This window comes from Brachyhypopomus gauderio, chromosome 16, assembly GCF_052324685.1.
Source record: "Brachyhypopomus gauderio isolate BG-103 chromosome 16, BGAUD_0.2, whole genome shotgun sequence".
NCBI classification, from domain to species: Eukaryota; Metazoa; Chordata; class Actinopteri; order Gymnotiformes; family Hypopomidae; genus Brachyhypopomus; species Brachyhypopomus gauderio.
In genome coordinates this window covers 5,972,639-5,986,555 of record NC_135226.1, presented here as the reverse complement: position 1 = coordinate 5,986,555, position 13,917 = coordinate 5,972,639, and the positions used below count along the sequence as shown (strand labels likewise).

At 39.2% G+C, this 13,917-nt stretch overlaps 1 protein-coding gene across 1 annotated transcript; it reads left to right on the top strand.

Moving 5' to 3' along the window:
• The first annotated feature begins 389 nt into the window (after positions 1–389).
• On the top strand, positions 390–9,544 carry LOC143477937 (B-cell receptor CD22). Its single transcript, XM_076976818.1, has 16 exons — positions 390–543; positions 691–1,098; positions 1,200–1,472; positions 1,918–2,175; positions 2,295–2,561; positions 2,842–3,117; positions 3,789–4,052; positions 4,283–4,546; positions 5,013–5,267; positions 5,411–5,486; positions 5,858–5,960; positions 6,173–6,243; positions 6,347–6,389; positions 6,528–6,619; positions 7,007–7,064; positions 8,803–9,544. Exons 1-16 carry the CDS (start codon positions 510–512, stop codon positions 9,037–9,039), a joined length of 2,979 nt encoding a protein of 992 aa, XP_076832933.1. The 5' UTR covers positions 390–509; the 3' UTR covers positions 9,040–9,544.
• Positions 9,545–13,917: the final 4,373 nt, after the last annotated feature.

Here is a 13,917-nt window from a genome sequence, read left to right as displayed (position 1 = left end):
GGGGTCATTTACGTGTTTTACTTAAATGCTTATTGTCGTTTGCACCATTTGCAGCCATCTGTTAACAGAGCTGGATTTAATCAAAGAAAATTCCATGTTCATTGTAGGATGCTCAATACATTTTGTTTAACATATCAACACATATTTCTGAGTCCCACAAGTATACATTTTCAGAATTTAGCAGTACAAAGTTTATTACTAATCCTTGTGTTTTATGTTAAACAATGATTTTAATTACATAAACATAAAGCAGCAATTATCCAAAAAGGTTAGGAAATGTTTGATTTTTTTTATCTGTAATAACAGATAAACAGGCTTTTCAGTTCCACTAGAGTTGTTTAACCACAGAGCTGCAGCACTGTGTGTGAGTCATGTGCAGCTGTGAACACTCTGATGTTTCCTCACTGCATCAGAAGTTCATAGAACCGAAGCCAAAATAAGAAACTTCAAATGCAAACGTCTCGTGATCCAGGGGCAGTAGATCACCCTGAAGACTACGGCCACCAATCATGTACGGGGTCTGGAGCGTTCTTTTCCTACTGGGTATGTCATTAATTTAAAGAAAAACTAATAAATTAAATAGAGAGTAGAGAGAACTATTACTATTATTATTTTCTCAACAACAACAGTAATAATAATGATTATGATAACAATAATCATAACTGAATATGATCTGGGTTCTTCCCTCAGTCACTCCGTGTGTAGTCATTTCTCTAACATCTGAAGATTCGGCAGTAATACAAGAGCTAACTGCAACCATGGAGGAAGGCTCATGTGTCAAAATCAACTGCACATATATCTTCTCAGAAAACATGAGGATGTTCTGGTTGAAGGGTGCGATTTGGAACAAACAACAGGGAAGGTTTGATGGGAAAATTGTATACAGTAACACAGCAGACTATGTTCAAGCTTCTGAATACTCTGGTAGAGTGGAATTCCTTTCTGGGAACAGAACAGCTAACCAGGGATCTGACAAGCGTTCATGCACTTTAAAAATTAATGATCTGCGAAAGGAAGACGGTGGTGACTATAGTTTCAGGATCATAAGAACTGATGAGAGGTTCATAAGTCGAACCAATATGAGTCTGACGGTGAAGGGTGAGTTTTTTTGAGGGGGGTGGAGTGGGATGGTATTTGGGTTTGATAATGACAGTTTTGTTGTATTTGAGGGGTTTTGTTGTACTGTGTTGAACCCTTAGACAATCCCTGCAAGGTCAGCATTGAGCCATCTGGACGGGTCAAAGAAGGCGATAACGTGACGTTGCGCTGTTTAACGTCTGAGCACTGTGAGCATCAACCTACATGGGTCAAGCCTGTCAGAAATGAAATGACTTACACCACGGAAGGTGGTAAAGGTATAAGCAGTTTGACGTTCAACGCAAGCTGGATGGACGATAGGAGAACATTTTCGTGTCGTCTGGCAAATAACGAGGATGACTGCCAGTCCCGGAATGTCACTCTGGAAGTGGAATGTGGGTAAAGATGTATTTAATTTATTGTAGTACAATATGTTTACATTTAGAAATGTTGTTGTGTTGCAAATCAGGGTTAGCACTATCTAAAGGCACACCGATACGTTTGTATGTGTAACACACAGGAGGGCTCATGGCCTCTGTGAACTGTGAGGTAGATTTGGCAGGTTATATTACCAGGTTGGCATGATGATGATGATGATGATGATGGTGATGATGATGATGATGTGTGCCAGCTGAATGCAGCATCTCTAAAACACAGAGGACCAGAGCACAAAGCATTTCTAACTTTTAATAAAATGGGCTCAGCTCTTTGTGTCTCCCCAAAGCTGTTTACCATGTTTATGTTAACATGTTAATGTTATGTTTATGGTACATAAGATTTCAACTTTGACAGAAAACAGCATTTTCAAAGGGTTTTGTTTATTTTTAATGTCTTATCTAGATGCACCCAGAAATACAAAAGTAAATGGGAACCCTAAATATCTGAAAGAAGGAGAAAGTGCCACCATTTCGTGCTCAAGCAATGCCAACCCAAACGCCACCTTCACATGGTTTAAGGTGAACGAAAGTCAGCCTATCGGCAACTCACAGCAGATCACCTTGAGCAAAGCCGAACAAAAAATCAGTGGAATATACTATTGCCAAGCCCAAAACAAATACGGCAAAGAAGATTCAGCTAACATTACAGTCAATGTTAGATGTAAGTGTGGATGCATTTACATATCCCTGAGGATTAATGCATATTAATGCATACCAGATATGAAGCAAGAACATCAAAAAGAGACTATAAGAACAATATAATTTTTCTTTGTTTCTCAGATGCCCCTAAAGGTGTTCAAGTCAAAATAGAATCTGCTGATGTCAAAGTGGGGGACACACTCACACTGAAATGCCTGGTAAACAACAGCAATCCAGGAGTCACACCACTCTCCTTCAAGTGGTATAAAGATGGTAAAGAGACTGGAAACAACAGTGATACCATCTTCATCCAAAATGTACTGAAAGACAATAAAGGATCGTATCACTGTCAAGCCAAAAATGATGTAGGGACAACAGACTCCATCAAAACTCAAGTGTCTATAAAGTGTAAGTACTGTGCTAAAATACATTGAGCAAAAAAATGTTTCTTTATATTGAGCATTCATATTCATAAAATATAAGATAAATGATTTAAGTTTATTGAAATATTGAAAATCACTTTCTCTTAGCATCAAAAGTTCTTGTAGTATTGTAGTAAGTGTTGAAAGTCTTCTAATAAGTGTTGTAGTATTACACTCCTATCCCGTGTAATTTATTTATTTACAAAATAAATGCTGTTCTGTTGTCAGATTTCTAAGGGAATCTTTGACCGTTGTTCTCTGTACAGATCCTCCACAGGACACGTACATCAGTGGCACAGGCTCAGTGAAGCTGTATTCATCATTACAGCTCTCCTGTTTAACCGATGCCAACCCTGAACCCAGCAGTTACTCCTGGTTCCATACGACAACTAATGGGCAAAATGATGCTAAATGTTCACAGTCTCAGCAGGTGTATCGGATTAACAAGGTGACTGTTCAGGGTGCTGGATGGTATATGTGCAGAGCAAGAAATGTAATTGGTATGGGATCAAACTCCACAAAGTTCAGACTTCATGTTCTCTGTAAGTGCTTCATTTTTCATTTTACTATTAATAAAAATTTGTGAGATGCTTCTTTTTTTACAAATGTCCCAGGCAGGATTAGGTAAATGAATCATGAAGCTGGTTCTTGTTTTGGCCTTTTTCTCATTTTAAATCTTCATGTAAGTCATCTCTTGGTCTTAAAAGTAAATATAACAAAACAGCAAAACATTGTAACACAAAGAATTGAAGGTCAAACGCTTCTCTGATTAAATATGCAACTAGGCCTATAATAATACTTTTGTATTCCCTATATAGTGCACTATAGACAAAAAACACAACCTAAAGCAGAAGCGTTTAGACAGGAAAGAACATGATGGTGTCAAAAAGCCCATGTCACCATTCAAGAGAGATTTGTAGATCTCACAAAGGTTTGGACTTCTGGCAGCATAGCCTACCAGATGGAAATAGACCTTACGAATGCCCCAGAAATGTTTCTTGATATATCGATCCATGTTGCTTCCACATCCTTTGGCTTGTAGTATATCTGTCTATTCTACTATTCTATTCTACTTTTGTTTATTATTACTTTTATGACAGACAGGAAGACAGATTGTCTACCACTATTTCAAGAATTTAAGAGTATGAAAATAGTATAAAACAGTGTGTTTTTGTGTCTCCTAATATATGTGTCTCAAACATTTATTTCGTAGATCCTCCAAAGGTACCTAAGCTGACAATGGTGAGTGTCATAAAAGAGTCTGAGTTGCTTACAATTAGTTGCACTGTGGTGTGCGATCCAGTGGCAAACATCACACTGAGAAAGGCAGGACCTACAGCAGCAGTTCTTATGAGAGTTCAGGGCAACACTCTGAGGTTTTCTGTCAATGCATCCGTGTCAGCAGCAGGTGAATACACCTGCACAGCGATAAACACAGAGGGAGAAAACTCCACAAGCCAGCAACTGAAGGTTTTGTGTAAGTAACGTTCTCTTAACTAAGTTCTCTTAACTAAGTTCAGTTATGATATAGTCAGAGTTTCAAGTGTAGCCAAAGAAGTCAGACATAACAAGAGCATAGTTAGTGAAATAATGGGAGGATGAGGAAATGGTGAAAGTGAACATGAGAAGCTAAATGACCACAGAAAAAAGAAAGTGCACGATTTGAATGACCCTTCTTAAATCAGCATGTCTGCTCCTTCTTTGCAGATGCCCCTAAAAATGTTACAACAGTAATCAGATCTGGACAAGAACTGGAGGGAAATGACCTGCAACTCTTCTGTAAAGCCCACTCTGAGTCCACCGTGTCCTACACATGGGACAAATCATTAGGGGGACAAAGACAGACAGTTGGGGAAGGACAAACACTAACTCTACATTCAGTCAAAGCATCAGACTCTGGGGCTTACATCTGCATTGCCAGCAATGACCTCGGCAGTAACCAATCCACACCACTTCCTATCAGAGTCAAGTGTATGTACACTTTCACATAATGTTAGCTCTTGTACTCATAAAAAGTGTCACATGTTCATAAACATAAGTGCCCGATGACTGTGAAGCATATGAACTCACTGAAATTTCACGTTAACATAAATCTCTGTCATTGTCAGCACTTGAAGTTTTAGCATCTAGCATCTAGTTCATTATAATTTTTGGTGGTGGGCATAATCAGGCTATTGGAACGTCAAATGGTGTAGGGGCTCTAGCAGTGATGTACATGAAAACACTTCCAGTACAAACAGTTGGGAACTCTTCACCCTGCATGTACATTCAAGGGTTAATCTGAAAGAGCTGTGATTCAGAACACTGCAGACTGCAGGATTCATATAGTACTCATTTCCCTTTGTTAGTGTTGTTTTAAATTACACATTACATATTACATACTACTATTACATATTACAATTACATATTGTCATCGTATAAACTTGTTTTTCTTCAGATCGTCCATCCGTAACAATAATACATAATATGACATCCGTGTGGTATCAGGCCCTTCCTGTGCACCTGACATGTAGGACACAGAGTGATCCACCAGTCACATCTTACAAGTGGTACAGGCTTGAAGACAACACCATAGTCCTGTCTACCGACCAGAACTACACTGCTCACCCACAAAGCCCAGGAACCTACTACTGCACTGCACAAAACTCCATAGGACCAGCAAGATCAGACCCAGTCCAGCTATTTCTTAACCGTGAGTATGACATATTACATTCCAAGCTACTAATGTCAATGAATTGGTAGGGGAATTTAAATGGAAAAAAAGATATAAGAAAAGAAATTCTTTGTGTAAAGATAGCAGAATTCACTGAAGTTCTCTGATGTACTGCTTTACAGCTCATTTAAAGCTTTATCGGGTCCTGATTCCTGTATTTATCCTCTGCATTATAATCGCTGGGGTATTTCTGTATAGGTATGAATTTCTCTGTACAACATTCTGTTGAATATTACAGTAAACACATGAAATATTTATATAGGCATTTCACATGGTATATAAAAAATTGTTAGAATTATATTTAATTTAATAAAAATATATAATTTCTGTTAGCAATCAAAAATAATTTAGGCACCTCATGTTCAGTTCCAAATTTGCAGATGAGGTATATTTACTTAAATATTAATAAATATCTAAAATCTAAATCTAAAAATAACTACAAAAATCTAAAAATATCTACAATATTTATATATAGACTATAAATCTGCCTTTCAATGTATAAATGCAAAATCTGCCACTTTAATATTAAAAATATGTTTACATATTTGCTCATTCCTTTTATTTTGCAGATTCTTCCTGAGAAAAACCGCTTCAGAACAAGATGATAACCCTTTTTTTTTCGTCACAGAAACACTGTCACGGTCTTCCACAGTAGCAAACATCCTCTCATTGGTTAATTTCCTTCTATTCATCTGAAAATATATCAATTTGTATATAACAGCATTCATTATGGAACTCATTATGGTTACTGTGCTTAAGTCACCTGTAACTTTCCATAACATAACATAACCTGTGAAATTTAGAGGAATTCATTTTATCAGCTGTTGGAATGTGTAGTTTTAAAATGTCCGTTTACATTAATTAACAAGCAAATTTCTCTGCAGTCTGCGGATGGTCAGTCATCAGCTACTGCACACCTACCAAGCTCAACCAGCAGGGATAACCTAGTCATAAGGTTAATGACACCTGACCCATTTACACTTGTAGGAACATGTCACTACATGCTTTTATAATGACTTCTTTCCTCTTTGTGTTTCATGTTTTTATGGCCACAACAGCTACACAGTGTATGATGTTGCAAAGATACCACAAACCATACAGGTTTGAAATCTGTTTACATTGTTTTTATTTTGTATACTAAGTGACAATGACACGTAATTCAAAACTAAACCTTGCATATAAATACACACACCTTGATGTCATTATGTGCCAACATGTCCCACTTCACTGACTTTACAGAAGGGACATCCATGCACAGAGGACATGACAACCACATCCACTGTAAACTATGATAATTTGCAGTTCAAGGACAACACTGATCCATTGAAAAGGTAATTTCATGTTTCATATTTTATTTTTATACTGATTTGATTTCCTTTGACCAAACACAGGCTAAGAACATCTAAGAGCATCTTTTTAGTTCTGTCCCAATGAATGAGTCATTGCACAAGCAGTGTTTGTGTGTGTGTGTGTGTGGGGGGGGGGGGGGGGGGGGGTGTTTGTTTCATCACCTGTTTCATCATTTGCTTTTGTAAACATTTCTCTTTGTTGTATTGTACTACTGTAAGCATATCACTGCACTACTACATATCACAGCTTGTAAAACCAAATAAAGGTAAATGGGAAAACTATCAGAAACTTAAAACGAAGCAGCCAGACTATAAGTTATTTTAATCAAAAATGTTTAAATAGAATTATTCCTGTGCCATTGCTCCCAGCACTGACAGCTGTGGTCCGATATACTCTGTGGTTTCCAAACGTATGCAAAACTCAAAGGTAATTGAATCTCCAAACTCATACTACACAACACGTTACTGCCATTGAAATTTAAAAGAAGTCACAGAAGCCTACACACCAGTGGGGAACCGTCAGGGCCCTCTACGCCCTCTCAGAGGGCCTAAAATATTGTGGTGAAGCGAAGAAGCGAGAGTCGGGAAAATTGCTCATAGTGCTTACTTTATTGAACTGGCTCAAGACAGACAACACTCTTTGAAATAATCAACCGTATCCCGAAGGGCCCTCACCCTTAGAATTAAGCTAGCCTCATAAACATGAACATAGATCACCGTAATGGTGACTGAACGGGCTCTTAGTGAGCATTCTGGGAGCATGAATGCCCCGCCCCCTAATTACCAGTGCTACCACTGTAAACACGACGCTACAATATTCTTAAAACATTATATATATAATTATCCAATTTTATTTGATCTACTTACAGTTTTACAATCGACATCTAAACAATTACAAAAATATAAGCAAATAAATTATTCAACCGTGTCTATTCAATCTGTGTTGGAAGGTGAGGGGTTAAGTGGAAGCCTGTGAGCCTGTGTCTCCCCCTATCAGGACTGTGATGCCCGCTGTTCGTTTACAGAAGGCCTGGCAGTTATAATTCAGCGCAATACCAGTTTCAAATGACAGTAAAATTGACCAATCATATCTTCCCTCTTAGAAAGGCGGGCTTAACTATATGATAATTTCCGCCCGCTGTGGCGACGCTAGCTGTCGTTAGCCTACCGCTGCTAGCCTACCGCCGCTAGCTAGTTTCGATTCGGCCCTTTGACGTCCTCATTTACATATTCCGCTTCCGAGAACCACGGAGCTGTGAAACCTTATTTTGTTTGGAAACTTATTTTGCTTAACAAGTTATCTAGTACAAATGTTATTTGAACGCACTACATTTCTAAAGCTATACTGTCGTCTCGGTTTTTTCTTTATTCCAGTTTATTAGGAGAGGAAACATTTTTTTCGGGGGGGGGGGGGGGGGGGGTGTAGCGGGCCCAGGTTTAATGGTGACGGTTCGCTACTGCTACACACCCACAAGCCTATACACACATAAGTCAACATGTATTTAACCGAGAAAAGTAAGCAGCCTGTTGGTTGAGTTTTAACATATGCACAGTTAGACACACTGCACGGTTGCCAACTTTTCAAGATCACTTGGAGTGAGATTTGAACCTGGAGGGGGTGGCGAACGCAAATTGTTACCGGGCGGGGTGTATAATGGGCACGAATTAAGTATTATATCGCGATCGATCGCTCGCCAGTGATTGGCGCCAGAGTGAACTAGTAACTAATTGAATCATAGATATGGATCAGGTAAATAAACTAGATTTTTATTTCGGCGTGAGAAATGTGTGGCATGTGAGCATGTGAATACAGCCTTGTAAAGTTGATCTTGAAAAGTTGGCAACCCTGCAGATGTACTGCATTAGCACAGTTAGACACACTGTATTAGCAGTTAGATGTACTGCATTAGCACAGTTAGATGCACTGTATTAGCACAGCTAGACAAACTGCATTAGCCCAGTTGGATGTACTGTATTAGCACAGTTAGACAAACTGCATTAGCCCAGTTAGATGTACTGCATTAGCACAGTTAGCCGCACTGCATTAGCACAGTTAGACGTACTGTTGGATCACTGGCAGCTGTGAAGGCCTGTATTAGGGTAACAGCTGTAATTTAGGGTAACACCAGGGAGGACAGTCATCTTACTCTGTTCCTGTCTTTCAGACTGTGCAAAGCAATAATGGAGATTATGAAAACATATCTGGTGTTGCTACTCAAATGCCTGCTGTTACATACATGAACTGGGATTCAGACACTAGCGAGGAGGAACAAGTTAATTACTCCACAGTTGTCTTCCCTGCAACACCATGTCCTGACCCAAGGCGACACTCACGAAGGTCCAGTCAAGACGGTTCCAGTTCAGATGAGGATGTCAAGATCGAATATTCTCAGGTCAAATAAGTGTGACACAACATTTCAACAAAGACAAATGAATTTTGTGAATTAATTTTCTAAATCATTTCAAAACACAGCCATGTCATTTGCTCAGACAGTGGGTAAGAGTGATAAAGAGATGGAGGTTGAGAGTGATATGTAGATGGGGTGGGGGGGGTGAGGGTGATATGGGGTGAGAGTGAGAGTGATATGGAGATGATGATGAGGGTGATATGGGGATGAAGAGTGAAGGTGATAATGGGCATGAGAGTGATATGAGTTTTCACATGTAACTTCTGTTTTTTTTATTACTCAGCCTTTACCTGTTAAATGTTAAGTTTGTTAATGTTAAAATTTTAACCCAATACCAGCCATCTGCGCTTGGAAACAGCTTAATCAGCTTACACAGTGTGTGTGTGTGTGTGTGTGTGTGTGTGTGTGTGTGTGTGCGTGCGTGCATGTGTGTGTGTGACTTACAAAAATGCTGAGATGGATTATTTCGGTATGGTTAAATAAATTTTTTACTTCTATATAGTTTTTAGTCATTTGTACTTAATTATTTCATAATGTAATGAATTAAAATACATTTTTAGCAGAAAATCAAGTTTTACAAAAGCGAAACTGAGTATATACCATTTGTGTGATGGTGCGTGGCGTGTGACAGTAAAGACGGGGCAGAATATAAAGACATTTAATGAAATCGCAAATAATGTGGACACAGAACATGAGCACCGACACAGACTAGACACAATCAGGGATGGTCATCCTAACATATGAGGCCCCGGTGACAGTCCTTGGGCCGATGAGTGAGGTGTGTGAGGGCAGTTACAGGTAGCTAAAGGATGACTACTCAAATACTCCAATAACAGAATGCTGATAATACACCATCATGTCACAACAGAACAACATATTTGGTGGATACATCTTTAGTTACACTTCTCTCTCTTCACACCCCTCTATAACACTCCTCTCCTTTTACACACCCTCTGTAACACTCCTCTCCCTTTACATGCCCTCTATAACACTCATCTCTCTTTACACCCCCTCTGTAACACTCCTCTCCCTTCACACCCCTCTATAACACTCCTCTCCCTTTACACGCCCTCTATAACACTCCTCTCCCTCAAAACGCCCGATCTTAACGTCTTCACGTTCTCTCATGTTTCGTCCTGGAATTACAAGAGGCTCGTATTTGTTAACGAAATACAAGAGAACTGTTCAGTCAGACAGATATTTGTTGTGAAACGAAGTAGTTACAATTTCAAGCATTTTCAAGTACTTTAGCCTAAATTCCAGCACTTTTCAAACCTGGAACACAATGCAACATTAAAATTTGTCAGGTAAATGTTTTTCATTTCTTTTCTGCGCTCCAGATTTCTGTTTAATTTAACTATCCACCACTGTATTTCCCTGTTGGGCGGGGTACCAGTCGGTCGCTGGATCAAACCATTTTTCAGTGGGAGGTGGGGGTGTATGCACTTAATGGGAATTATGCAGATAGGTAAAAAAACATATATTTTAGGCATTGAGCTTATTTTGAGTACAGAATTTTATATTAATGAAAGATTTCAAGATGACTTAAAAATTCTAGACTTTAAATAAAAAATAAATTGCTGTGCTCTTTGATGGGCCCCCCTGGCCCTGGGGCCCAGGACAACAGACCCGGTTGTCCCCCCATGTCGACGGTGAAACCAGCATCATAAAGCTTAATAACAAATGCTTTGTTTTAGGCCTGTGTTGAAAAAATCGATTTTCCGATTCAGAATCGATTCGCATATGATGATCTGATTATCGATTCGTACGTCCAAAGATCGATTTTTTAGTGAACTTTTACCCCCGCCACGTCACTGAATTCACGCAGGCGTGCTCGGTCTAACTAACTGTAAAACAACATGGCGACGGACAGTGACGGTAACGACGATAGTCAAATCGGCAATCTAAAAACAGAAGGACAGTTTATCCAGTGTCAGTGACTATTTACATTTAGTCCATGTCACTGACAGTTTACCCAGTGTTTTTACAGTTTAAAAAAGTTAAAAATGCTCTTGTAACGTTGGGCGCAAGGCGATGGACGAGACAGAATCCTTTGCACTTTCCAAATTGTTACGTTTATTACATTTACCGAAGCGCAGACAGCGCACATAAAACACGTTTACATAGAACATGTGTGACTCAAACAACGACGAGCACAGGACGCTGCGCGAACGCACATTAAATGGACAAACCCCACGTGATGACGAGACGAGCCACAGGTGAGGATTATCACAAGACGCACCCGCGGAGATACGCAGACGAGTAGACGCAGACAACGTTAACACACGCCCAACAGGGAGGGGTCGGGGACCGTAACGTGACAGTTCTGTTATTATATTCTTACTTTAAAGAAAAATACACGTTTACATTTTATACTTTCAGTTTATTAAGTGTGAGCACTTTTAAAATAAAAATGCATTTGGTAGCAACAGCTTTTGGGTGACTTCTTAATTATTTCAATCATAATAATAATGCACTGGTTAGTGTCCCAGGAGGAGTCTACTGTTGCAGATATAGACACCTCAAAGATGTCCTCTGTTTATTGTCCTGGATTACCTTTCTTGAAGGTAGATTTATGATTACCCTTTTCACCAGTCTTCCAGCCATCAGTAACTACCAACTACCAGTAACTATTTGCTGATTAATATTGATATAATACTGGTTTTAACATGTTGCTTCTGTACATAGTCAGGAAACAGCTCAAATAAATACATTTTTAATAACACTAAACCCCAAATTGGATCGAATCGATTAAATCGGATTAAATAAAAATCGGATTAAAATAAATCGATTCTTAATCTTCAGAATCGAAATCGGATCGATTCTTGGAATTTGAATCAATACCCAGCCCTACTTTGTTTATTTTCATAATTCTTTATAAAGATTCACAGTGATAACCCCATTCTCACTGGCATACTCTATAATGTTCATCAATATATTTAAAATAAAAAGGACTTTGTAAGTGCACATAACATTTAATGAACATTTATAAGCACTCCTTACAGACTGTAGGTAAAATGATGTTATTGATCAGCTAAATATTAACTTCTAAGTACTTATGCATCACTATAAGTGCTCTTCACAGACTTTAAGTAAAGTAGGATTGCCATATGTATAAGAATGCCTAAACAGAGGAGTACATGAATCACAAGTTTGGACATTGAACATGGGTTTATTTATTGTCAAATGTGCATAGTTAATTAAAAAAACAGCATGTATGTATAAACATGCTGTGACGCTGTGGCGCTGGGTGAAGGACGAGACACGAGTCCAGTTCTCAGAACAAACGATACGTTTAATGACACGTAGAAGCGCAGTCAGCACACGTAGAACATAAACACAAACAGGCACGTGTATGACTCTAACAAAGACGAGCACGGGACACTGCGTGAACGCACATTAAATAGACAAACCACATAATCCCCGAGTGATGACGAGCCACAGGTAAAACTGATAATCACACTCGGACACAACCACAACCACAATGATAAACAGACGCAGACGACTGGACGTAGACGACATAAACACACACCCAGAGGGAGGGGTCAGGGGCTGTACCGTGACACATGCAACTTTGATAAAGCAACCTAATAAACATACTACATGCCAATATCAATACATATGAATATACAGTTTCTCTGCATTTTATTTTATCAGTAAAAAAGCTAGACAGACATCAGGTGTTCAGTGCTACAAAATTCAGAATGCTGATCAAAGCTATTTCATTAACAATGACTTTTATACTGTTTTCTAATGTCATGGAGCAGTCTTCCGAGTATGCCCCATTTGTGCTTTTTGGCCAACCAGTGTTCCCACTCTATAATCTTTAGGCATGGACATAATTTTGATGTCATAGATGGGGGGGCACAAATGCCTTGAGAACTGGGGTGCGGGGTGTGTGTGTCAATCGTTGGGGGGGGTGGCGCCAGAGCGAACTGCTAATAAACTTGTTTTCTGCGTGGTCCTAGTGCTTGATTTGTCGCTATTTAAATATTTGTTTTTTAACCGTAAAAACTGCAGGGGACCAAAACCGACTTTTGAAAAAGTGGGGGGGGGGGGCGTGTCCCGCCCCCCAAATTACGTCCGTGTCTTTAGGTATTCTTTCAGAAGTTTTGTATTTCGGTTTGCTCCGTGTCGCCACACATCAACCTTGAATTTTTGCCAAGCTTGCTCTAGGTGCTGGGCGTGGGCCCTGGTAAGTGGATGCACAAAATGTCTCTTGTGGCAAATGTATGTTGATCATAGCCAAAATCTGACAGACCTCTATAAACTCACCACTCATTAGTAATAATACTGGTTCCTCTTCCCACGTAGCGCCTCACAATAGGTAGCAGCTGCTCACTTGACCTGCTGGAGACAATTTTCAGTACGGGGGCTGTGGATCCCGGTAGAGAGTACACTGTGTGCAATTGGCTGCCGCTTCTTGCCAGGGTGTGATTGGTTGTGTAAGACTTGTACCTGTGTTAAAATTGTAAAGCGACCTTGGGTATCTTGAAAGGCACTATACAAATTGAAAATTCATTCATTCATACACATCTTTTTTGTTATGAAGTGGTGGCGGTTGTCAAAGAGTAAAATCTTTGTCGGCATTTTGAGAACAAACACGGAGTTAAGTTTGCAAAAATTAGGCATCAAGAAAAACAACGAATTCCCAAAGAATTAGAAGGCAAAGTGTGATCGCATCAGAATGGGTTTGCGAAAGCCACAACCGCAAACAATGCAGCAATAAAAACTAGCTATGTTGTGGCTGATCACCCGTGCTTCAAAGTCTATTTGATATTTCAAGTTTTGTAAATATCAAAGTAACAAAGTAAAAAAGTAAATGTGATATATTTTAAGTGATTTTTCTTCACTTGGATAGTGAAGTGTGGG